Here is a 26,033-nt window from a genome sequence, read left to right as displayed (position 1 = left end):
ATATCTAGGCCAGCCATGGCATATTCTTCTTGTAGTTTCTTCATCATGTAGCTGAGGTCGTCTTGGTCTTGTGAAATCACTACTTGATCGTCTGCAAACGTAGATGGATGAGTGCAGTTGCAAAAAAGGATAAAGTTAAGTATCAATATATTAGGAGAAGTCTAGAGGTAACACCAAATAATGTCAAAAGAGGAGATCGTAGCTTAAGATGGTTCAAGCTTGTTCAACGTAGAGCCGTTAGTAAACCAATACGAAGAACTGCTGATCTGTAAGTTCCTGGAAGAAGTAGAAGAGGAAGGTCAAAGAAGACCTGGGAGAGACGCTTAGGCATGACATGTCGGTAAAGGGGATTGATATTGGTATACAGAGCAAAGAGAATGATGATTGGAATGAAGATTATTATGAAGAGATAAACGCAAAGAGAATTATTATAGTTGGTGTCTTTCGTTTTAAGTATTATATAAACTGTTATGACATCCTTCATATCAATTATTACGTCCATTATTCTTAATTTTAGATACCAGATTTATTTTTCCAGCACCTGAAAAACAGTTTTAACAAAAGTTGCTGTAATTCTTGTAAGTTTATCAAAATAAAAATATAAAAGTGCTACTTAATACATTAAACCATTAAATATATTTTAGATAGTAAATGGATAATGAATATGATATAGTTGTGCTTTACAGTAGTGAACAGAAGACAGAAAATAGGTGAGCAGTGTTCACAAAGAGAAAGAATTGCTTTGGATCGGTAGCTTTGTCTGTTCAAAATCAATAAATCCATTCTTTCTTGCTTAATATTGAGAACTATCGAGAAAATAATCGAAAATAATTAATTGTATAATAACATCTTCCAATGTTTTCCAAAATATCTTTATTTTTGATCATCTCTGGGATATGCAGTATGAACTTCTTGTAGCTCATTTTTTTGGATCCAATTTTTTCTTCAAATATTCTCTCTTATTGTTATCCAGGGTATTTAAAAAAAGTTACACCGTTTCTAGAATAGTTAAAAAATTGAAAAATAATTTAGGTTTGCTTAGTAAAAATTTTTTGTAACTTGTAACTTTTGTAACTTGTAAGTAAACTTTGTAAGTTTTTAAGATAAGGGCGTTAAAAAAAATTACACATTTTTTACAATTTTGCTGAATCTACTGGCAATATTGTAATGAAATTTTATACCAATATGTTTTGGAAGCTGCTGATACATCACATGAATTTGTTTCTATATCTGAAACTCATAGAAGGCGGTAGTTACAAGGTTCTTACCAAGTTTTATTTAACATTACTTTTTTAAGGGTAGAACTAAGCTATTAGAACCTTATTAGGTTATTACTTCATAATTTTTAAATTAAAATATTCAGTAAACGGTACACAGTATCCAGTTTTACCAAGAGTACCTTATTAGTGTAAAATTCTATGATGTTTAAGTTCACTTGAAATTTTGATTAATAATTCTACCCTTAAAAAAAATTAAGTCGTATAATATTTGGTACGAATCTTGTAACTAGCGCTTTCTATGAGAATAGATATAAAAAAAAAATCATGGGATGCATAAGCTTCCAAAACATATTCGTATAAAATTTCATTACAATGTTGCCATTAGTTTCGGCAAAATGGTATAAAATGTATAATATTCTTCTTCTTCAACGCCTTTTATCTTGAAAACGGATGTCGTTATAAAAATTTTTTACTAAGCAAACCCCAATTATTTTTCAGTTTTTTACCTATCCTAGAGACGGTGTTAACTTTTTTGAAAGGCCCTGTATATGCTCCAAGATATTTGAATTCACCGTATATCCATATATACCTTATACGGAAAATTATAAAATATATAAAAATCATAAATAGAAAAAAACTCATAAAAATATTAGTTAATATAATATAGTGTTAGTCAACAAGCAGGCGACACCAGAAAAAGCATAAAGCTGAAAAAAATATATACAGTCATTATGGTTGTTTCACTTAATTTGAAAACAGGTAAGTTCTATTGTTCATGTGACACTAGAAATTTTGAATAAATCGTTGAAATATATCTTTCCACTGCCAAAATTTCCGCTGATAAAAATCCACTGCTAATGATAGGCTGTATACAGTTTTTGTGGGAGCATCCATTTTGGCGACATTTTAATTATTATTAATCCGGTTAAAGAAGTAAACTTAAACTACTACTTCTATGTATACATTTTGAAAAGATCTCACTATATCATTACAATCATTTTTCATTTTTATCAGATTTTGATTTATTTTCTTCATAACGATATTAAATAGAGTAGTTGAATCATTATAGAGAGTGCGCTGCTAAAAAGAGTCTATTCTAATATTTGAGAATAATTATATTTAACGAAAATGTCGAAACAGGTAGGTTTCTATTCCAAAGGTCTTCAAATACATTTTATTCCAAATATATTTAGCTATATAGATATCTGTCACTTATCAATTTCCTTTCTTCCAGTCCTTCTTCTTCTCATAGTGCCCTATTCAATTAGTGAATGTTGCCGATTATTTCGGCAATTTTTTTGGACTCAAGAGAGTTTTTATTTTCCCGACTCCGCGTTTTTCTTCAATTTTGCCTGTTACTACGAGTTGAGGGAGGAAATATATCTGATTCCCGAATACATGATGTTTTACGGACTTTATTGAGGTGGAGTAGTTCTCTTTCCAGTCCTACATCAATTAATTTTAAATAAGGAATATACAATATGTGTCACATCAATATATAGACACTTAGATGAAATATTCAAAGTATCCATAATTTTTATTTTCATAATAACCTAATTTTTGTGAAAAAGAATTAATTAATGTAAAGTGTTAAAAATTTTACCATTAAATGTTTATGTTAAATTTTATGTTTTTTCCTCATATTTTTTCTATCACATCAGAAACTATATTCAAACGTGTTTTGTAAAAACTATAGGAAAATCCACATTAAGTTTACTTATTAGTCATAATAAATTGGATGGTCACCTGGCTCCTATAGATCCTTTTCCATGATAATTTACTCCTTTTCTAACTTGGCTGCACCGTACTAAAGACGACCAAATAGTCAGAAATATATATTTACGGTTGCATTTGACCTTTTTACCTATTTTCCTTTGTATTCACATTGTGAGTTTTGCCAATAATATTTCCTTTACTATGTGTATACTAGTACTTGCATTAATTAACATCTTTTTTATGTTTAAAACATTTTGGTGTTCCTTTGCTCGGGTCGCTTCCTCCTTGGCTGTGTTAGTTGTAGCTCTGAAATGCAGAGTCTACTGACAATATTACCACATTGCAGATGTTTATTTCTCACTTTAATGTCATATAAACAGCCTGCTACTTTTTTAGATTGTGCAGCTTGAAGTCTTCCTAGATAAGTAAAACTTATCGTTTGTTCTATTACTTTTCTGTAAACTTCCAATTTACATAATATTGGTTGTTTACAAGGTGGTCATGCATTCAATTCCTCCCGCACAGTTTCGTTAAATTGTTCTTTATTGTCTTGGTTAAACCCCAGGTAATCAAACTATTGCATAATATAAAACAGTATTCTTTACTGTTTGCGGCAAGCTTTGTGTTATTTTTAGAGTTGTTTTAATAACAGAATAATTTACAGTTACTCCCTTGTCTTCTTGAGTTCTTGATATTGGTACTATATCTTCGCAAAGGTAAAAACCTGGCTTCCATTATCATATATTATCCATTGCGTTTATGTTCCCCTTTCCCCTTTTTATTGACTTTAACAGGAAGTTGAAATGTACTGTTGACAATTCTATTATCTTCTTTTTCTTCTTTAAGTGCCATCTCCGCGACGAAGGTTGGCAATCATCATGGCTATTCTGACCTTCGAGGCAGCTGTTCTGAACAATTGCCTTGAGCTGCAACCAAACTACTTTCTCAGGTTCTTCAACCAGGAAACGCGTCTTCTTCCTACGCTTCTCCTACCCTCTACTTTTCCTTGAATTATGAATCTCAAGATGTTGTATCTTTCGCCTTTCATCACATGTCCGAGATATTGCAATTTCCTTTCTTTTATTGTATTTTCCATTTCCCTCTCTCTGCCTATTCTCCTTAACACTTCTGTATTTGTGACTCTATCTACCCATGGAATCCTTAACAATCTTCTAAATGTCCACATTCCAAACACGTTAAGTCGATTTATTGTATTCCGGTTTAATGTCCATGATTCAGCTCCATAGTAGAGTACACTGTGTACATAGCATTTAATTAGCCTTATTCTGAGGGCCAATGTCAGATCTTTGTTGCATAAAATCTTTTTCAGTTTCACGAAGTTGGCACGTGCTCCTTCAATCCTGACTCTTATTTCTGCAGTATAATCGTTATTTTCTATGATTATCGTTCCCAAGTAAGTATATCTTTTTACTCTCTCTCTCTTTTTAATCTGCTGGCCGCCTACCGTTAATATTTCGTTTGTATTGTTGTTCTTGCTAATTTTCATGAATTTGGTTTTCTTGATGTTAAGAGAGAGTCCGTATTCTTCACTAGCCAATATTTCGTTTGTATTGTTGTTTTTGCTAATTTTCATGAATTTGGTTTTCTTGATGTTAAGAGAGAGTCCGTATTCTTCACTATATCTTAATATTTTGTTCAATATTCTTTCTAAGTCTTCCAAGTTGTCGGCTATTATGACTCTATCGTCGGCATACCTAATGTTGTTAATTAAACTTCCATTTACTTTTATGCCGACTGTCTCGTTTACCAAAGCTTCTTGTATGATTTCTTCAGAATAAGCATTAAATAATAACGTCGACAGTATGCAACCTTGTCTGACCCCTCTCCTTATCTTCACGTCTTCTGACACTTCTCTTCCAATTTCCACATTTGATCATTGGCTGTAGTATAAATTTGATATCAATGTTACATCCCTCACATTCAGATTCTTGTTTTTGAGTACTTCTATAAGTCGGTCATGTTTTACCTTATCGAATGCCTTGTTATAGTCTATAAGCATACATAAAGATCCCAATTAACATCCAATATCTTTGGACCATCACGTTAAAAAAAATAGTGCCTCTCTTGTGCCCACTCCATTCCAAAATCCAAACTGGGAATCACTAATATCCATCTCCAGCTTAGCGTGTATTCTATTATGGATGATTTTTAGCAGAGTTTTTAAGGTATGTGACATTAGACTGATCGTTCGATAATCACTACATTCTTTGGCATTTACTTTCTTTGGTAAACAAATAAATGTTGATGTCAGCATTTCAAGTGAAATGATTCCTGTGGAATAGATTGTGTTCAGTAGTTAGACTAAAAGATCTAGGTTTTTTTCATTGACCAGTTTTAGCAATTCACTTGGTATTTCATCTGGACCATCAGCTTTATTATTTTTCATGGACTTTACTGCATGCATAACTTGTGACTTTGTTATTTCGGGTCCCTCGTCTTTACTCTGATTATCTTCATATGTATTTTCCTGTCTCTGGTCATGGAATAATTCCTCTATATATTCTTTCCATCTTTCTAATTTTTGTTGTGTCTCCACTAAAATGTTTCCTTATTTGTCCATTAGTATGCTTGAGGTTTTTTGTTTTGCTACCCCAGCTAATTCTTATCGGTCTTGGTTAATGTCATTTTAAATACTGACTCTAAATATACTATCTCATGAGTACTTTATCATTAATATATAATAAATAAACATTAGGCTTTGTTGAGAAGTGGCTAAACTTAATATTTATATAACGCGTCTATAATTTTTTTATACAAATAATTGAAAACCGTTTAAAATTTTTAATAAGATAATTTATAAATACGTTTATATTCATGAAATAATTTTGTAAACCTGTTTACAAATAAAGTATTTCAACCAACACCGTGCAGTATCCCCAATGGACATGAAACATTGTCTCCACGAAAAAATAGATATTTGAAATAACTAACCAGGAGTTATACTATAATTTTTATTATTTGTTTTACGTCCAAAGCTATACCTTAGAGACCTTCTTAAAACATTATCTGCTCTAGGAACGTTGTAACTGTTTGGAGCTAAAAATTATAAAAATATCCTATATACAAACATATAGAAAATATATAAATTTATTTTCATATACCTTACTATATTAGAAACATGCAAAAATTATATTTTTTACAATAACGTACTCGTAATCTTAGAAAAGATTTTATAAAATTGCTGAGATTAGCAAAGTTAAGCTAGAATACTTTTTTAGTCTCTAAAGAAGTCATTATTAAAGCAACTAGAGTTTTTATTGAATAACATGATTACTTTAATATTGCTTTATAAAAGATATATAATTAAAAGACCCTATCGGGCTAAACCATAACAAAACGTTTTCGGGCTGAAAAATCCATCATCAGTATGTTTACCAAACGTACATGAGTCCAGCCACTAAATATGCGTATAGAAACCCTTGAAATCGCACAAAATTTATTATTTGTTACATCTTCGGTAATAATAATGAAATGATGTTATTTTTAACACCTTGGCTACCACGCCAATTTAGTGCAGGGTTTCGTTGGGCCACGACTATTTTTTCTTTAAACTCTCTCTAAATTACTTAATGAAAATAGTAAACAACATTTTTGTTAAAAATATTACGGTGCATTTGTGTTTGGTGTGTGTGCCAAAAGTATACACGCACCGCAGAGAATTGAAACTGTCTATGTGCGCTATAACGTGTAAACTTTTATATACACATTTAAGCGGAAAGTTACCACGTCTAACCTTGACAAAAACGTTGATGATCAGTAACTCGAGATCAAGGGAACGTCAGTTGTAAAGAAACATTCGCAACGTGCTTTAATACAATAATTATTGTGCATAATGTCTTACGAGAAAGAACAACGGAGATTGCAGAATTTATGGGGTGACAATATGACGAATATGAGCAATGATACCGAGGATCCATATCACAACGAACCAGATAATGATCATATGTACAAACAAGATATAATATCTCGAGTGCTGACAGTAGTGTATTGACTTCCAGCGAACCCAGGGTAAAAAGATGTAGGACTGAGGAGCTGGACCTTGAAAGATAATAATTTTTTCTTTTGCATATTGTATAAAATGAGAGATTTTATGTACCGAGTGTTTTAAATCATCACTCAGCGAATTTTGTTATTTACCGATGTTGTAACACCAAAACGAAACTCAAAGATTGTTTCTCAATAGGTAATGGTTAATGGTATGAATGAATCGTCAAAGACATCTGCAATTTTTGTTCGACTAACAATAACACAAGGAATATGAACTAGCGCGTAAAACTTTCATAACCATGTTTTTTTTTTGTTTCACAATCTGAGGATTCTGAAACAAATGGTTCGTCAAATGATGAAGAGCAAGATTGTGTCGGATTGGGGCGTAGTTATTGTAGATCTCAAAGACTTTGATTTTCATGGGGAGATTCTTCTGGTCAAATAAGTACAAGATATGAAAGGTGAAGATATATTCGCTTACTATAAATTATTTCTTGATAAGGAGCTAATAAATACTTTAGTAACCGAAACCAATTTGTACGCGGAACAAACCATAAAAAGAGTTATTACGGAAGAGACCCTCATACCGGCCTCTAGACCAAGTAAATTGACTCGCGAAGAAATGTATTGTTTTTTGGGTTTTCTAGTATTAGACAAAAAACCAAAAATCACAGATTATTGGAAACATTCTGAAATTTATTGGTCGGAAGCGGCAAATCGAATGTTTCAAAACAATTTTGAAAATATTCTAAGAATGTGGCATTTCGCTAACAATGTAAAATGCGAAGAAGGAGACCGACTCACAAAATTCGATTCCTGGTTGACTCTCCAAATAAGAAGTCCAAGCAAGTAATCCTTTCTGACGAAAATGTCTGCATAGATGAAATAATGCTACTCTTTAGAGGGCGCTTAATTGTTCAACAATATGTCAGGAAAATGGCATAAATTCGAAATGAAGTTTTTTAAACTATGTCCCTCTGGAGGGTATACTTACCATTCCAAATTATATTGCGGATCAGAAAAAAAATCAAATGATATGCCGCTAAGATTATATTTGAACGTATGAGTGGGTGTCTTGATAAAGGCGTGACTCTGTATACCGATAACTAGTATTATATAGTCGAGTTAGCATACAAATTACTTGAAAGAAAAACCCATCTTGTCGGCACACCCAGAAAAAATAGGAAAGGAATTCTATTAAAAATTTTGTCAGCAAAATTAAAAAAGGCGAAATTATAGGCAGAGATGGCAGAGAGAAAGATGGCAGAGTTCTATTTAAATGAAAAGATAAAAGAATAAATACAGAATAAATAAATTTAAGCCCAAAGCAGATGTTGATTATAACAAAGCAAAAAAGTTTATTGATTTATATGACCAGATGTAGTCATATTCAACTTCTGTAATACGAAGTCTTACATGGTACCGTCAAGTTGCAGTAGAATTGCTTACTGAAACTTGTGTCGTAAATGCTTGTTATTTATTCAATAAAAACAATATCAAAGTAGATCAAAAACAAATAACAGAATTCCGAGAACCTTTATGTTTCAAAATGCATGCTTTTGGAAAAAAAAGAAAATCGTTTGACTTTCAACTGCAACGTTGACTAAAACACAGATTGATCCCAAATGAAAAAAAAAGACGTTGTGCTACATGCTACAAAAAATATAAGGATGCCAATGGGCGCACATACACAACAAAAAATTCAAGGCAAGTTAAAACCAAATGTGAAACTTTTGAAGAACATTTATGTACCTATCTGGAATGTTTTTTTGACAATCATATTTATAATAAAAAATAATGTTTTTTTTTTTATTTTTTTCTTTCGTTTATTATTTAAAATTGTATGTTAACTTTTTTTACTTGTTCGTAAAACTTTTGTAATAAATAGCTTATTTTTATTTACTGAATAATAATAATTATAATAAATAATAATCAAGGTTGCCGTGTTACTATGTGATAAATAGTATAAAACGGTATAGCTAATCAAATTGTAATAAAAAATTGTAAACTTTTTAATTTCATACTGCTAAGTATATTTTTATGCAGCCTCCGGCTACGTCAGCTACCTACCCATATGAAATACATAGGTATACCATTTTTTAAAGAACGTTGCACGTCACAATTTATATAAAGTGACGTCACTTATATTTAAAATTTCCAGAACGTCAACCTTAGAGTTCAAATTTTACTAACACAGCTAATAATACGAAACACATACGGAACTGCTGGATCTTTCATACGCCTCAACATGGTATAATAGTCAGAAAAATGTAATCATCATTATATTGGGCATTGTCGAATTGTATTGATTAAATTACCAAAAACATTTGTTATTATTAATAATATAAATTTTATGAAATAACTTTTAAGTCTAATAATTCACAAAATAATAATTTTAATTAAATATATTAGACAATTGTACGCAACTGATACGGGAATACTTCAAATTTAAATGACAGTTCAGCGTGTGGCACAATTGTATAAAGTGTTGCCGCTTTTTTAGAGTAAGAATTTTGTTTATGTTTTGATTTCTTACACAATTTGACCATAATATAATATATATTACTAAATTGTATTTATAAACACATATTAAATTTAGATTAATAGCTTTAAAACTAATTATTGTTGTATATTGTGATTGTGCTATGCCAAAACAACTAAATTGTCTGTAGAAAGCTGATAAGCTTTCATATAAGATATATTATTTTGAACAAGAAATAATGGCGGGACGTTTTTACTATTAATGTTCTAAAAGAGGTAAGTTTAACATTTAGCAGTAGTCTTAAAACTAAGTGTATTTACTGGTAATATAACAGTTTGACAAATAGTTGACATTTTAAGAATTCCTCACTTGCTAACTATTCTAATGTTTTGGCAACGCTGTGGGGTCCTGACGTCGTAAATATTGAATGAAGTGCAATCATTTTTATATGAAAAATTCTATATTGCGTTCTTTGAATATACACATGCCTCCAGGTATCTAAAAGTATACACGCTGCGATTTTGACCCTCGCATGTGCATACTTTTGGATACATACGGCGGTCAAAGTGTTAACAGATACCCTACCCTTATTAGGCTTAAAATGGTATTCTAATTAGTTGCTATTTAGAGTCCATACAAAGACATCGTCTCAGGGTCAGCAACCCCCAATTTTGAAGTCTTACGTTGCCATGTAGAGTATGTGTTATTATTATTAACAAAGATGTAACCAATAACAAATTTTGTACCATTTTAAGGGTTTTTACCTACATATTAATAGCTTGACTCACGTTTACCTGGTAAATATACCGATGATGTTCTTTGTTAATTCGAAAACTTTCTGTTAAGATTTAACCCGAAAGGTTCTTTTAATTACATACCAAATATAGTATACTAAGCAATAGAGACAAACATTAAAAACAATAAAAAAATATTTAATTATGTACAGAATGCAATAATAATGCAATATCAAAAAGAGACAACAAAATTAGAGTACAGACAACTTGGTTTAATGTTTTACTTTTGACAACCTTTGTTGTCTGAACGAAAACAAACAGCTGCCTATGTGTCAGAGTTATCAACTATCACACCCAAAAACATGGTTATTAAGTGAAATTAAAAGAAATTTCGTTATCTTTGGCATGTATAACTAAACACAATACATGATATTTTTTTAAAAATATGTATCTTTTGATAAAGTACAATTTGAAACATATTCAAGGTATTTCTTTTGAGCGACAATTCGAATAAACAAATATTTTTTAACATCTGTTTAGTTTTTTAATACACTCACTTTCGATCAGTTACAAAATATGCACATACTTGAATCAATAACCAGTAAACAACTGTGTGTTCAATCATTACCAAATTTGGAGATTTAAGCTTTTATTGTGGTGTGAGTCATGGAAAGTCGACCTTCGGAACTACCTTATTAAATAACAATGAACATAATTGTCTGCTAAAATCTTTAAGTAATTATTGGTTACAGATGTTAGTAGTTGAACCAGAAACAATAGGTTTGTATACGTTCGGACAATGGCAGTAGAAATAGTGAATGTTCATTTAAAATATTACTTGCCAAATATACTAACACACTAACATAAATTATTGCCATTTTTGGAAGTTGTAGCGGTTGATTCGGTCATGATTAAAAAGTATATATAGGGTGAATCACTACCAATAGAGACGCTTAAAGTTTCAAAATTTTTGTTACTTCAATAGATTATACAGGGTGGTTCTTTGGGAGTTTAATTTTTTTTCTTCTAATATTTGTAAGGGAGCATAAAAGTTTTCGTGATGGGAAAGTTTTCGTGTAGAAGTTTAAATTTGCAACACTTTATCGATGGTCCAATTCTGTTTGTCTTTTAATTCCTCATGGTATATTCTTTAATAAATTATTAATTTTGTATTAGGGCTAGGAATTTGTATTTGTCTGATTAGATTATCTATTGTTACATATAAACAATGTTTTGTATTTTGAGAACGATTTCCGAAGTGGAAATTGAAACGTCAATAAATGTACTTTAACCTTTAATTGTGGCTTATTCCCATTTAAAGTAATAATTGGTTTAAGAAGCCACAAAAAAATAGCTTCAGAACAATGTAACTTGGGAAAGGATCGCTACAGGAGGAATGCTACCCATTTGGGAGATCTGAGGAGCGGTGAATGACAATGGAACGTGAAGAATTCGATCCAACTGCGAACTTTATAGAATATACCAGGAACCAGATATCACAAAATACATTAAGATAGGACGTCTGGGGTGAGTAGGAGATTTAATGCGGATTGAGCAAACTAACAGCTGGAAAAACGCCACTTCATTGACCCACAGGTCAGAGAAGAACAGGAAGGCCCAGAACAAGGTTTCTTGATAACATCGGTTCATACTTGGCAACAAAAGGCGATGGATAATGACTACTGGAGAGAAATTCTTAAAGAGGCTAGGACCCATACAGGGTTATAAAGCCAGAATTATGATTATAATGGCAGATGTGATGTAGTAATAGAAAAGGAGAATTTGGATATTATGAGAATAGATCTGATGCAGAAAGCTAAGAAGCCTCATTACTCCAGTACATGACCAATTTAGAGTGTAATTTTTATAGTCACGATGGATTTGCTTGAAAATTTGGATTTAGGTTCCTCTTACGCTATACTTAATTTCTTGGTTAATACTCTTAACCCAAATATATCATCATCATCATCATCATCATCATCACGTAGCGCTACAACCCTGGGTGGGTCTTGGCTGACTGTACAACTTTTTTCCAATTTGTTCGGTCTTCCATCAACCTAGGGTCAAATGGAATCTTCATTTTCCCGAGATCTGCTTGGATGTTATCTCTCCATCGCATTCTGGGACGTCCGAGTGGTCTTTTGCCTGTGGGAATCTCTTCCCATACCAGTTTTACAAGTCTATCGTTATGCAGTCTGTGCACGTGGTCTGTCCATCTTAGTCGCTGTGATTTAATTTCTTGGACAATATCGGCGTCATTGTAGAGTGCTTTTAATTCGATATTGGTTCTGATCTTTTACTGGTTTGTGGTGATGTCATGGCGAGGTCCGAAAATTTTTCTAAGTATTTTTCGTTCAAAGCGTCTGAGCTTTTCTTCGTTTGCTTTGGTCATGGTCCACGTTTCGCATCCGTATGTTATTATTACAGGTCTGACGATGGATTTATAGATTTTGATCTTTGAACTTCTTGTAAGATTTTTTGATTTAACCTAACCTAACCCAAATATATACTTACGATTTATAGCCGGCTGCTGGGTCTATATATTAAACGCCATTGGTCGATACTGATGTGAAAACAACTATAGCATAATACCTTAATTTAAAAATAATCATAAGCCAAAGGTAAAAATGACATTTTGATAGGTCATTAATTTATAATTTTGGAATATTTTTAGGTTTGGATGCAAGAAATGTTTTATTTTTGTTATTATTCGCACTTTCTACCAAAAATACATTAGTAGTGTTGTTTAAAAGAATTAAGCAATGTTATTAGATTTTAAAAAAATTTAAACCCACCAGGAACATCCAGTGGTTTTTCCAGATTTACTTTTGATCCAAAACTATATTTCGGTGCGTCGGCGATAATTGAATCAGAAATTTTGTAGACGTTGGGAGCTAAATTGGATAAATATTTTACAAAAAACATACATAATTAAAAGTAAATTGTTAATACAGATTATTAAGCATGCATATCTGTGTATATTATTGCACGAAAATTAATACTAATTAATTTTGAAAATGTGTAATGGCTTGCCTTAACTTTTCTTTACTAAAGTTGGTTCCTCTCTGTTCTGTATTTTTGACTGACTCTGTAGACATAAACTAATAAAAACTATCTAAAAGGTGATGTTTTTTTAAGTTTAAGATTTGCCAACAGTTTCTTTTTTCATGGGATATAAAATCAATCTAGCACGGCATATATCTTCCATATATAGTATGTCAAACTGATGAAAATCATCTAATGAACTCTAATTTATATGTTTCAAATATTTTTTGATGTAATACACTATACATCGTGGAGGCGTTTATGCTAATTGGAGGATGCCTAGGGATCCTCCTTCTGCTCTTCTTATAATTGTGCTAGCATCAAGTACAGCATGTATCTAATGCGTGAGTGTTGTTTGCATCCTGGTCCCCTTGGATCTTTAAGCTTGTCCATTTAGATAATATTTAAGAGATTATATTTGTCGCCTCCCATAATAATTTGGCCTAAGTGTGACTAATGCATTAAAATGTTAACTTTTTTTATGTCTTAGCGTACATTTCTTAGAGGACAATTTTATTTTTTAGGGGGGGTAGGTGAAAGATTAAGTTCAAGTTTGTGGGGTTTGTCTCCCGCCCGCCATCTTTGAAAAAGAGGGAAATGGTTTTCGCGTTCTTATAAACTAGCAACTGTAGCAATACTACAATAAAATTTATCAGTCATTCTTCTTCTACGACCGCTGTTTGAATTAATGTAGTATAGATTTTTTATTAAGTTAATATCCTTGAGATCAGACATTATTTGTAGCCAATTAAATTGTCTACAACTTAATTTTTATTACTGGTAATCGTAAAATAAAAAATAAAAAAGTTATAAACAAAAAAAACTAAAAATTTTTTAACAAATTTTCTTTTGGGCTTTATAACTTTTTTCTGGTAATTTTAAAATAATTTTCACTGCAAGTTTGTTTAATTTTATTAGTTGCTCTTGATTTTACAGTGCTCCGAACTTGGCCGGTTTATTAAATACTCGCCACCTTGGACTACATGGTTCGAAGGTTTTCCTGCAGTATCTCATAAATTAGTAACCCTACAGGAAATTTTGTGAGACATTATTTGTAGCAAATTAAATTGTCTATAAATTTATTTCTATAACTTTTTACAGTAAAATGGAAAAAAAAGTAATTAACAGAAATTTTTGAACAATTTATTGGGCCTTAACTTTTTTTCCTACATTTTACCATAAAATTCTGTCTGAGCAGTATTATCGAGGGTTTTGCAACGAATCATTTACACTACAAATTTGTATAATTTCATTAATTTTTCCGGAGGTTGACCGGGTTCTTGATTACTCGTAAGAATACGATAAAAACGAACCATTAGACTTAGTATTCTATTATATATTTTTTTATTTATATCATTTCAGGTCAATTTATTATTTTCTTAACATTCCTGTATTATTAGTAATTTATTATCTACCCATTGGGCAACCACAAAACTTACCTTACTTACAAAAAGCACCAATAGACAGAGTTAAAGTTCATTAAGAGCACCAGACCAATATTATTCCAAGATAATTTTTTTGCTAACGAAAAGAACAGCACAAACTTAATAGAAATTTATTGACGGTAAACTAAATGCACGATCAAATACTTACCATGTCGGGATAGTATTATGAGGTTTTTTCCTGTTCTTCCCTCATAATTTACTATGGAATCACTAACAGGATAATTTTACTGTCATCATGGCATGTATTTGTCTTTTTAAAGACGAATTACATGTTATGATCTTTTCTGATGGATATTCTCAAGTTAAAGTTGATTTCATGTAATCGAATGAACTATCTTATAAGTAAAGTCGTCCCTGGAACGCAACTCAACAATATTGGCAATATCATTTTAAAGTCGTCTACTTTAAAATGTATAATGTATGTTTGAATTGTCAATATAGATGAGTCAGATAAAATTAAATTATTAGAAGAATTTTTCACTAAGTAACAAAAAACAAAATTTGTTTAATTTACTAATGTTTGTATTTTGAGAACGATTTCCGAAGTGGAAATTGAAACGTCAATAAACGTATTTTAACCTTTAATTGTGGCTTATTCCCATTTAAATAGTAATTAATTTAAAATGCCACAAGAAAATAGCTTCAGAACAATATTAAACTTATTAGACTTACTTAATCGAAAAACTTAAAACTGCTCTATCAGAAATGTCGACCAGGCTGAATCTGATGTATATACAGTCATCATCCGTACTTGGCCATTGAGGTTTTTGTCTTGCTCACGGTATTAGGACGGGAGAAGTCCAATGTTGTGTGTCCAATTGTCTAAAAGTCCAAAGTGTCCAATGCCAATTTTGAACCTTCAAAAGTTTTATATATGGCTTCATTGCAGAGAATCTTCTGTTTCTCCACGATTTTTTAGTATTCGATACAACATTAGTAGCTTACAAGTTAAGGCAAACTTAAATTCATCAAAATTTTACAGAAATATCCTGAGTTAGCTAGCGAAACATCATATATTTCCAGTAAGAAAGCCGAGCCAAATTTGCCCCCTATGCAAAATAGGACGTTTTTTCGTCTAATAATATCTTCTTCTTCTTTCTACTTTATAAATAGGCAAAATGCTGTTTTACTTCGGTTTTTAGCCTTAATTGACGTTGTCTGAAAGACAAACAAACACAAAGAAAAGACTATAAGAGATGCCGAGTTACACAATAGGGGAACAATCTTTAATAAATCAACGCAGATTATGGCTTACGCTGACGATCTGGATTTGATCGCACGTACTACACGAGGACTTAAAGAGATGACTTCCACCTTCTTGACAGCCGCACAAAATATGGGCCTTAAAATAAACGAGGAAAAAACCAAAATGTTAGCATCTATTCCAAATAACAGAGATAGAGCTAGAAACGCCGAAGAAAACTTCAGTATAGACCAATATAATTTTGAGGTAGTAAATAAGTTTACATATTTGGGTTCTCTCATAACAAACGATAATGACACATCTGAAGAAGTAAAACGGAGGGTACTGCTAGCAAACAAATGTTATTTTGGACTAAGCAAGCAGCTAAAAAACAAAAATTTAAGCCAGAAAACCAAACTAATAATATATAGAACACTCATCCTACCAGTGCTGACATATGGGTCAGAAACATGGACCATCTCCAAAACAGACGCAAATCTTCTGCTCGTCTTCGAAAGGAAGATACTAAGAAGAATAATGGGCGCATTCTGTGAGAATGGTATTTGGAAAAGGCGATATAATTTCGAATTGTACGAGAAGTATAAAAAAATAGTAAATGGTAGAGATGTAATATCCTTCATAAAAATAGGTAGGCTTAGATGGGCTGGACATGTGTCAAGAGCAAATGAAAATGACCCACCCAGACGAACTCTATTATCGGTCCCAGTGGGAAATAGGAGTAGAGGCAGACCACGACTGAGATGGAGGGACGGTGTGGACGAGGACGCAAGGAAAATCGGCGCGGCAAATTGGCAACGGTTGACGATGAACAGAAACGACTGGCGAAATAGACTGGGGAAGGTCAAGGCTCAACTAGAGCTGTAGCACCACTGATGATGATGATGACGTTGTCTGACCATCTTTTCCTCGGTCGTCCCAATGATCTTCTTCCATTTGGCGATTTGTCTCTTGCTATTCGTACTATTCTATTTTCTTTTATTCTTTCGATGTGTTGATTCCATTCCACTTTTCTTCTTTTGGTCCACGAGTTTATTTCCTCTATACCACATCTCACTCGTATTTTCTCACTTCTTCCTCTGTCTCTTAGAGTTTGGTTTCTTATTTTTCGTAAGACTTTCATTTCTGTTATTTCCAGTAGTGTTTGTGTTTTCGTCGTATCTGCTCTTGTTTCCGCTGTGTACGTCATTATCGGTGTTATTGTTGATTTATGGTTATGGTTGAATTATGGTTTTCGTTTCCGTTGTGAGGTATTCGTTTCTCCAGATTGTGTTGTTGAGACATCCTGCTGCTCTGTTTGCCATGTTCACTTGTTTTTGTACTTCTTTTTTCACTTTTCCGTAGCTCGACAGTTTTATTCCCAAGTATTCAGTTTCCATCACTTGTTCTATTATTTTGTTATTTACGACTAGTTTACATCTTCTCGGTCCCGCTGATATCACTATCGCTTTAGTTTTCTCTGTTGAGATCTCCATGTTGTATATGAGCGCCGTATCTTCGAATTCTTTAATTAATCTTTGTAGGTCATCTTCATTTTCGGCTGTTATTATGGCGTCGTTGGCGTAGCATATTATCCTTATTTTCTTTTCTCCCATTCTATATCCTCTTCTTTTTTTAACTTTCTTTATGATTTCATCCATTATTAGATTAAATATTAATGGGCTCAGCGAATCTCCTTGTATAATGCCAGTTTCATATTTGATAGGTTGCGATAGTTTTCCTTTACATCTTACCATAGCTATGTTATCTTTATATATATTCTCAATGGTTTTTACTAAATCCAGTGATATTCCCTTTTCATATAATAAATGTATCGCGTCCCGAATTCTCACTCTATCAAACGCTTTCTTCAAATCTATCAGACACATATATGCTGGTTTGTTGTATTCCAGCGACTTTTCTTTTATTTGTCTTATTACAAAAACTGCATCCGTGCATGATCTTCCTGTCCGAAATTCTTGCTGTTCCTCTTGCAGAGATATTCATTCGTTTATTTTTGTTAATATTCTTGTTGTCAATTTGAGTGGTGTATTTAATAGATTTATTGCTCGATAATTATTGGGGTCTTTCTTATCTCCTTTTTTAAAGAACATCACCATGATCGCTCTCCTCCATTCATCTGGTATTCTGTTCGTGGTGATTGAATTCTCATAATATGAAGGAAATAAAGATACTCAATATTATCTCGCCTGAAAATTGTCAGTGAACTGACCTAATTGGGATAGCACTTTAAAAACGCGTCAACAGACTCCACCTCATAGGTGGTCGAGAAAAAAGCCGATAATAAACTACCATAGAAATGTTACAAAAATAATAGATTACATGAATAAAAAAAAACATCTAATAAAAAACTAAGCCTAATGGTTTGTTTTTATCGTATTAACAATATTCAAGAACTCGGACAACTTCGGAGTGCTGTAAAACCCACAGAAATTAATAAAATGAATAATTGTAAACACTCTTAAATATTGCTGCCACATTTTTTATTGTTAAAAAACCAGAAAAAAATTATAAGTTTCAAAAAAAATTTCAGTTCCAAAGAATTAGGGATTAAAAGAAAATTTGTTCAAAAATGTTTAACTCGTTTTGTTAATAACTTTTTTATTTTCCATTTTACGATAAAAAGAAATAAAAATAAAATGTAGGCAATTTAATTTGCTATAGATAATGTCTAATAAAATTTTCTGTAGGGTTACTAGTTTCCCGGTCAATCCGCTCAACTTCGGAGCGCTGTAAAATCTAGAGAAATGAATAAAATTAAACAAATCTGTAATGAAAATGACTGGCTTTAATATTATTTTATTGTAAAGTGACCAGAAAAAAAGTTGTAAGGCACAAAAGAAAATTTTATCAAACATGGACAGTTATTTTTATTTATAACTTTCTTATTTTTTATTTTAAAATAAAAGTAATACAAATAAAGTTGTAGATAATTTAATTTTCTACAAATAATGTTTAATCAAATTTTCTGTAGGGTTGCTAATTTACGAGATACAGTGCGAAAACCATTTGCCCCCTTTTTCCCAGATGGCGGCCGGGGGACAAAGGTGACGGCCAGACAAAATTGAACCTAGGGTTATACCAACCACCCCCACACATAAAAAAATAAAATTGTGTCCTCCCAAACACGTAATCTTAATGTAACTTTTAAATGGACTAGAGACCTTTTGCAGCGTAACGATGTTCTCTTTGCGTATTAACTAGCTAGCAGTTCTCTTTGAGTATTAACTTAGAACTTAGGACTTGGAACTGTTCATTTGGCATACTATAGACTTATGTAATTTTAAATAATCTTTCAAAATACTACATTTTTAATATTTTATATGGTTTAGGGATCCCATTTTAAGTGAAAAGTTATTAAAATTTGTGAAAGCTTTTCTAGCTATTGCTATTCGTGTCTTCACTTTGTCATCTAAATTCCATTTACTGTTTAAGCTAACCGTTTAAATTTTAATTCACTTAGATTTTTGAGACAGCGGAATACTTAGTGAGAAAACGCTCAAAAATAATTGGATGGTTATTAGATTGCCTTCTATAAATCTAAATATAGAATTTTTTATTTGTCCTTTTCATACTTTCGCTGTTAGCAGATAAGCAACGAAAAACAATTATTCTTAATTTGTACTATCCAATATGTAACAGAAGTTACTTAAGTAGTATTTTTAGTGTCACTAGATAGTTAGCAGATATAGAACAAAACTTAAATTCTACAGATGAGCCCGTAGAGAGTCATTCGACTGAATCAAAATCGGCGTAATTGGTTTCAGCATGTTAACTCAGTAATTTAGTATTAATTTTTATAATGGGGTTAATATAGCTTTATGATTATATTTTGAATAAATTTTACACCCACCAGGCACAATATCTGGTTTTTCTATGTTGACCTTGGATCCAAAAGAGTATTTTGGGGCATCGGCAGTTAGGGTCTCGGCAATTTTGTAGACATTGGGAGCTAAATTAAATAAAAAAAGTAAAAACAAAAAAAATTAAAAACCGTATTATTAAAATCTAAAAGTCGTTCTTTTTTATCAAAAAGGCGTCTCTTTTGTCTCACTGGAAAAATGTTTGCCTTACAGTAATTTGTCTTTTAGTATCTATGTGTTTTTTTATTTTAATTTAAATAGTACATGTCCTTTATTTTAATAACAATAAGTTAAAAGTATAATATAATGTATGAAGGCTTCTTGATATATTCAATACAGCACGATTCGGCTATTGGTATTGTATGGATATGTATGGCTCAAAAATCTATAGTTATAAAATCCTATTTTTCTTTTTTTTTAGTACAAAATTATGATACTCTTGCTCTAAACTCTAAAGTATGCTATATACCTGAAAAATCCAAATTTTTGTTATACAGTTTAGCCAAAAGTCACCTCCCCCATCGTATCTTTTGAACGGTTATAGTTATAATGGTGAAATGGTGGAGGGAGGATATAAACTTTCTCAACTAATCATAAAATCATAACAAGTGACGTTATAGTGATAGATATCGTTACAGAGCCACTGTGATCGATAATTTTAAATGGGACCTTATGGCAAGTGATATCATGTTTGAAAGGTATTGAACATACTTATTTAATCATACTAATTTTGTTTGGGTTTAGGCTGATTTTGATAAATAATTGTTTGCCTCTGGTTATTTGTCAAAAAAGTTGACGTTTTTTAATTCTCTAGTTTTTTTACTTCGCACTAATGTTTTACAAAAGTGTTTATACTTTCAATATTAAGTTAAAATATTGTTTAACGAGACTTTTAAATATTTACATAGGCAGAAAGCACCTGCCTTAATAATTGGTGAATCTGTGAACAATTTCCATGAAGCGGAACGTCGTTTTAATGAGAGTTATCCAGATCGCTCTATATCGAGGACTTATTTGAAGAAGCTTCTTCGGAAGTGTGAAGAAACAGGTAGTGTTCAAGATGCCAAACTATCTGGTCGACCAACTTTTTGTAGCAGTAGGAACGAACAAATCTATGCAGAAATCAAGAAGGGCAAATAACCAGTGATCCAAAAGAAATAAAATCAGTCTGGAAAACCTATTTCCAAACTCTTTTAGGGACACAAGAAAATGAAGAGCATAATATGGACATGCATCACAATGAGGGAGATAGCGAAAATATAAAACCACCAACGATGGAAGAGGTAAAACAGGCAATACGAGCACAAAAGAACAATAAGGCTTCAGGTATTGACAACGTCCCCCCTGAGCTATATAAATTAGGTGGCGATCACCTAGTAGGACAAATGCATGTGCTCATGTACAAGATTTGGAATGATGAAAAGATCCCTAATGATTGGAAAACCGAGATAATATGCCCAATCTATAAAAAAGGGCATAAACTGAAATGCGAAAATTATCGTGGCATAACCCTCTTGTGCACGGCGTACAAAATTTTTACTTGCATACTAAACAAACGACTCCAACAACTAACTGAAAATATTGTCGGAGAATACCAAACCGCTTTCCGACAAGGAAGATCTACAACTGACCAACTATTCACAGTGAAACAAATCTTAAACAAATCGTGGGAATACGACATTGACGTCCACAATATAATATAGATTTCAAACAATTTCAACATTGCAAAGCTTTAATATCCCCCAAAAATACATCCGACTGGTAAAAACAACAATGGGTTCGTCAATAGCAACTGTCAGAGTCCAAAATGAGCTCACTGAAAACTTTACGATAGCCCAAGGATTAAAGCAAGGAGACGGGCTGGCACCGACACTATTCAACCTGACCTTGGAATATGTGATAAGACAGTTGAATATAGGAAGAGGTAATCTCCTAACAAATAAATCAATACAGATTGCCGCCTATGCCGATGATATCAGCATCATGTCTCGCAGAACAGAAGAGGCGGCAGAAATAAATTCACAATTAAAAGGCAAAAGAGAACGGACTAAAAATAAATATTCAAAAGACAAAAAAGTTAACGCAGGCAAGAGCTAGGGGAAACAGACGCACAGTTGAATTAGAGGACGATATTGAAACGGTAGAAAGTTTCACATATTTAGGAATTACATTAAACACGGATGGAACAGAAGAACCAGAAATCCAAAGAAGAATAGTAAAGGGAAACAAAGCTTATTTTTCACTCAATCATGTGTTTCGCTCCAAAAACACACACTGGAGATCGAAAATCAGTGTCTACAAAACTATTATCAGACCAATAGTATGTTATGGATGCGAGACATGGGTGATGACAGAAGAGACAAAAAGAAAACTGGAAGTCTTCCAAAGAAAAGTCCTAAGAAAGATATTTGGACCTATTAACGAAAACGGAATATGGAGATCCAAGTATAACCATGAACTCTACCAACTGTTCAAAGAGACACCTATCTCAGAATTCGTTAAACTTCAGAGACTTCGCTGGGCTGGTCATGTAGTAAGAATGGAGACAGAAAGATTGCCGAAAAGAGCCCTTGATAGTAGAATGCAGAGAGCAATAGATAATCTAGATGAACTCGGCAACTTGGAAATAACGTTTCAACAAGATGGTGTCCCTGCACACTATTATGGTGCAGTAGGTTACTTAAAATCTAAGTTTTAAAATCAGCTTAAACCCAAACAAAACAAGTATGATTGAATAGATAATTTTAATACCTTTCAAACGAGATATCGCTTGCTATAAGGTCCTAGTAAAATTAGCAGTCACATTGGCTCTGTCACTTCATCTATGTCTATTACGTTACCTGCTATGACTAGTTAAGAAGCCTACGTCCGTTTACTTCCTCCCTTCAAGTTTTACTATTATAAGTATAACTGTCCAAAAGATACGAGGGACTTTTGGCTAGCACTGTATAGTCTGCATGATTTACCAAGAAATTATTTGAAAAACATTTATATTAATAACAAAAATATAATATAAGATATAAAATATTATCACAAACGTCATAAAAGCATATAAAATTACCTGGAGTGTCTAGTGGTTTATCTACGTTAGTCTTTAGCCCAAATGTATATTTTGGAGCACTGTCGTGTATCACTTTTTCAGCCTTATCTGGATTATAGTCTCCGGGGGCCGGGAAATTTTCAGGCTTTTGGTCTTTTGGCCTACTGTGTAAACTTAATGCTGGAGGTGTGTCTTTACCTGTAAAAAGAATATTTTTTAAATCTTATATATAAAAAGACAAGAACTTCATATTTTACTATAGAGTTGATTAATTTTTTTTTAACTTCACGACCAGAAACTTACTTAATGTCTATTTGGCAAAATCACTATATCTGGAAATGCTTCACCAATCGTATGGCATTTCAATATAGCAATATACAAATAGAGCATTGCAAAAGACACGGTTATTTTCAAAATTAGTTTTAGATAAATACGAATATTAAGTACAAAAAAAAATTTCAATAGATCAGATGTGGTGGGCTCTATCATGCAATGATTTGATAATTCCTTGTTTGCGTCATAATTTAAACATCTGTTAGGGTTAAACATGTGTATTGGTTTTTCGTAGATTTTGGCTGTATATCGTGTATCATTATTTGTGAGTAACACATCCAGAAAAGAAAGTGACTCGTTTTTTTCCCTAGTGAATTTTATTGATTTTTTTTTACTGTTTATGTCAATCAAATACTTATTTAGGACTTCTGGTCCCTGATGCCTTGCTTATGTTTGTGTACAGTGTTTTGCTTTAATCCCTAGATAAAAAGATCTGCTAATAATAAAGATGATGAAATCACAGGGGCCCTGAGGGGAATACTAGCATCAGCTGTGTAGGTCCTGCTGGACTTCTCTCCTCTCCTTTGCTCATTGTTATAAGAAGGGCGGTGAGAATGCGGTATTATAGATTGAGAGAAAACCTGGAAAATATAATCGTTACATCAGGACACAGTAATATCATAAATGAAATTAGGGATACCGAATGGATGATAATTTCTAAGCACATGGTGCCCAAATATAAAGCTAATGTAGCTTTCCAAATTGTCCACGAGAGGGATGAGGTATATGCAATACTCGAACACAGATAGAACTAAAACTAAAGAAGACTGGGTAGACAAATATTTAGTAGGGGAAAAATGCCTGGATTCGAACGCAACATAAATCTTAGTGGAGGAATATATCCGGTCAAGTTCATAAAATTATATGAATATTGGATGGTAATATACTAATAGGGCTAAAGTACTATAGTACTAGAGAAAACAAGCAGAAATTAGCTCAAAGTCATAACAACTCCCTCACTAGTCATTACTAGTCATGCGCCCGTTAAGGGATACCTGCATACAATTGGACTGATTTATTTAAGCTGCAGACTCTGTAGCAAATAACCTCATACCGTTAACCATATCTTGCATGATTGCAAGGTATTAGATCAAAGCCGGCTAACACTTTTTGACACTAACAAGTGACTTCAAAAACATATGGTATCCATACTCTAGCATAAGCTGGTACAAGGTTCCAGAATCCTGGGTATTATAAAGAAATCGACGATGTACAATAAGCCTACTGGCTTTAGTCGACCGGTTTACAACAGACGGCTTCCAAAAAAAAATAAAAATATATAGTCTATCATTGATATATTTTCGTGTGCTGTGTAGAATATTATTATGATTCTTTGCGATTAAATCATTTGTTATTGTTATATGTGTGTCTTATTTTAGTATTCTGTCCATTGTTTTTTGGAAATTGTCCAAAATTTCGGCTTTTACTACATGTATAATTTTCAGGTCCCTATACACTTCATAGTATTATATTTTGTTTTTGAGCTTTTAATTTTATCAGTATTCTTTCTGAATCGTATTCTACACTTTTGATGTTTTTCATCTAAATCTATTAAAAATCTGGTGTAAACACATAGTTAATATTCTAATCATTCAGAAATAAAGGGCTAATTTTTTTTAATGTACATTAAACCTAAATAAATAATTCTTTTGTTTCAGTAAAAATTTTTTGTGTAATCCACTTTTTTGTTTTATCTATCGAATATACTATCATACTATCGAATGTTATACCAAAATATTCAAATATATACGGCTAAGCAATGCCATCGCTATCTATTTATAAATTTTGTTAAATAAACATATATTCATATATGCAGCCAGTCAAAAACTATAATATTTTTCAATTGTGTTGTTCAAAACAAAACAAAAATGAAAAAAAGTCAATAAAATAAAAATGGGGAAAGAGAATATACAATATTAAGGAAAGTTTATAAAACAGGGAAAATATGAAAGAAATAAATATCATAGTAAAAGAGAGAGATTCATTGATAAGTTAAGGAACCTTATGTGATTATTGAAAAGGTAAAAGGGATTGAGCAGCATAATACGATAAACAGGAGATACATTCATTAAAATATTCACAAGATATGAAGATATAAACATTGTTAAATGAAATTATCACTTACATAAAATCAGAGGGGAATATTTAAATTAGTATTTAGAAAGAAAGAAAAGAAGAAAGAATCGTGTTTATTGCTAATTGAAAGACATGAAAGAACGAAACTAAAAATCATTAAATAAATAAAATCTAAGAATGATATAAATAACTAAATGATTGAGAATAAGAGAAATAAATATCAACAGAGTAATTTAAAGTAACGCAAAATTGAAGATATAATAATATGCAAAAAAGTGGAAAATATTACGATAATTCCAAAAGCGAGGAAAACATGAACAGTTTTTTATGTTTAATAGGTGCTCAAAATTTGCTGACAACAAAAACGTTATTACTACAATCTAAAAGTTACACTTTATGTATATCCAGTAAGAAACGAAATTAATTTAGCACTTACCTTTTGCACTCATTCCCGTTATGTTATATTGGCCCGGACCTGGACCGATGCTTTCTAATTTTCCATTTTGCCTTGATCCGAAACTAAACGCTGGAGCTCGTTCAGATCTTGACTCGGCAGTTCTTCTTCCTGGAAGTAGGTACATGTATATATAAGCGTGTAGTAAAGAAAATAATTAAGAGCTGACAGAATTGATTAATAGTTTAAAATATTTTGAATTAAAATAATTTTTAAGCAGCAGAAAAAACTTAGTGGTACTAGCTACAATACAAAACCTTCCGAATTCTTCATAACGTTATATATTTTTATATTTTCAACTATTGCATTGAGGTTCTGGTCTTTTATTTGCGTTTGCGTATTTCTTCTACTTTGTCATTTATCTCATATCATTTAGTAATTTTCCTGTTACTGTTTAACATATTTTTTCTGTGTTA

General features: G+C 32.0%; 1 protein-coding gene across 5 annotated transcripts in view; it reads right to left on the bottom strand.

The window, feature by feature from the left end:
* LOC140432425 (ciliary microtubule associated protein 1A-like) overlaps positions 1 to 26,033 on the bottom strand; it is an 80,535-nt gene that overhangs the window by 12,171 nt on the left and 42,331 nt on the right. Inside the window, exons 3-7 of one of the 5 annotated variants that reach the window (XM_072520316.1) lie at positions 25,600 to 25,728; positions 22,776 to 22,952; positions 19,705 to 19,803; positions 12,956 to 13,054; positions 5,889 to 5,993 (exon numbers count right to left, since the gene is read on the bottom strand). In XM_072520316.1, coding sequence (XP_072376417.1) covers positions 5,889 to 5,993; positions 12,956 to 13,054; positions 19,705 to 19,803; positions 22,776 to 22,952; positions 25,600 to 25,728 — 609 coding nt within the window. The remainder of the gene's footprint in view (positions 1 to 5,888; positions 5,994 to 12,955; positions 13,055 to 19,704; positions 19,804 to 22,775; positions 22,953 to 25,599; positions 25,729 to 26,033) is intronic. The other 4 variants (XM_072520318.1, XM_072520317.1, XM_072520320.1 and 1 more) reach the window with 4 other exon arrangements.

This window comes from Diabrotica undecimpunctata, chromosome 1, assembly GCF_040954645.1.
Source record: "Diabrotica undecimpunctata isolate CICGRU chromosome 1, icDiaUnde3, whole genome shotgun sequence".
Taxonomy (NCBI): domain Eukaryota; kingdom Metazoa; phylum Arthropoda; class Insecta; order Coleoptera; family Chrysomelidae; genus Diabrotica; species Diabrotica undecimpunctata.
Note: the sequence above shows the minus strand (reverse complement) of the source record. Positions and strands in the feature narration are given on the sequence as shown.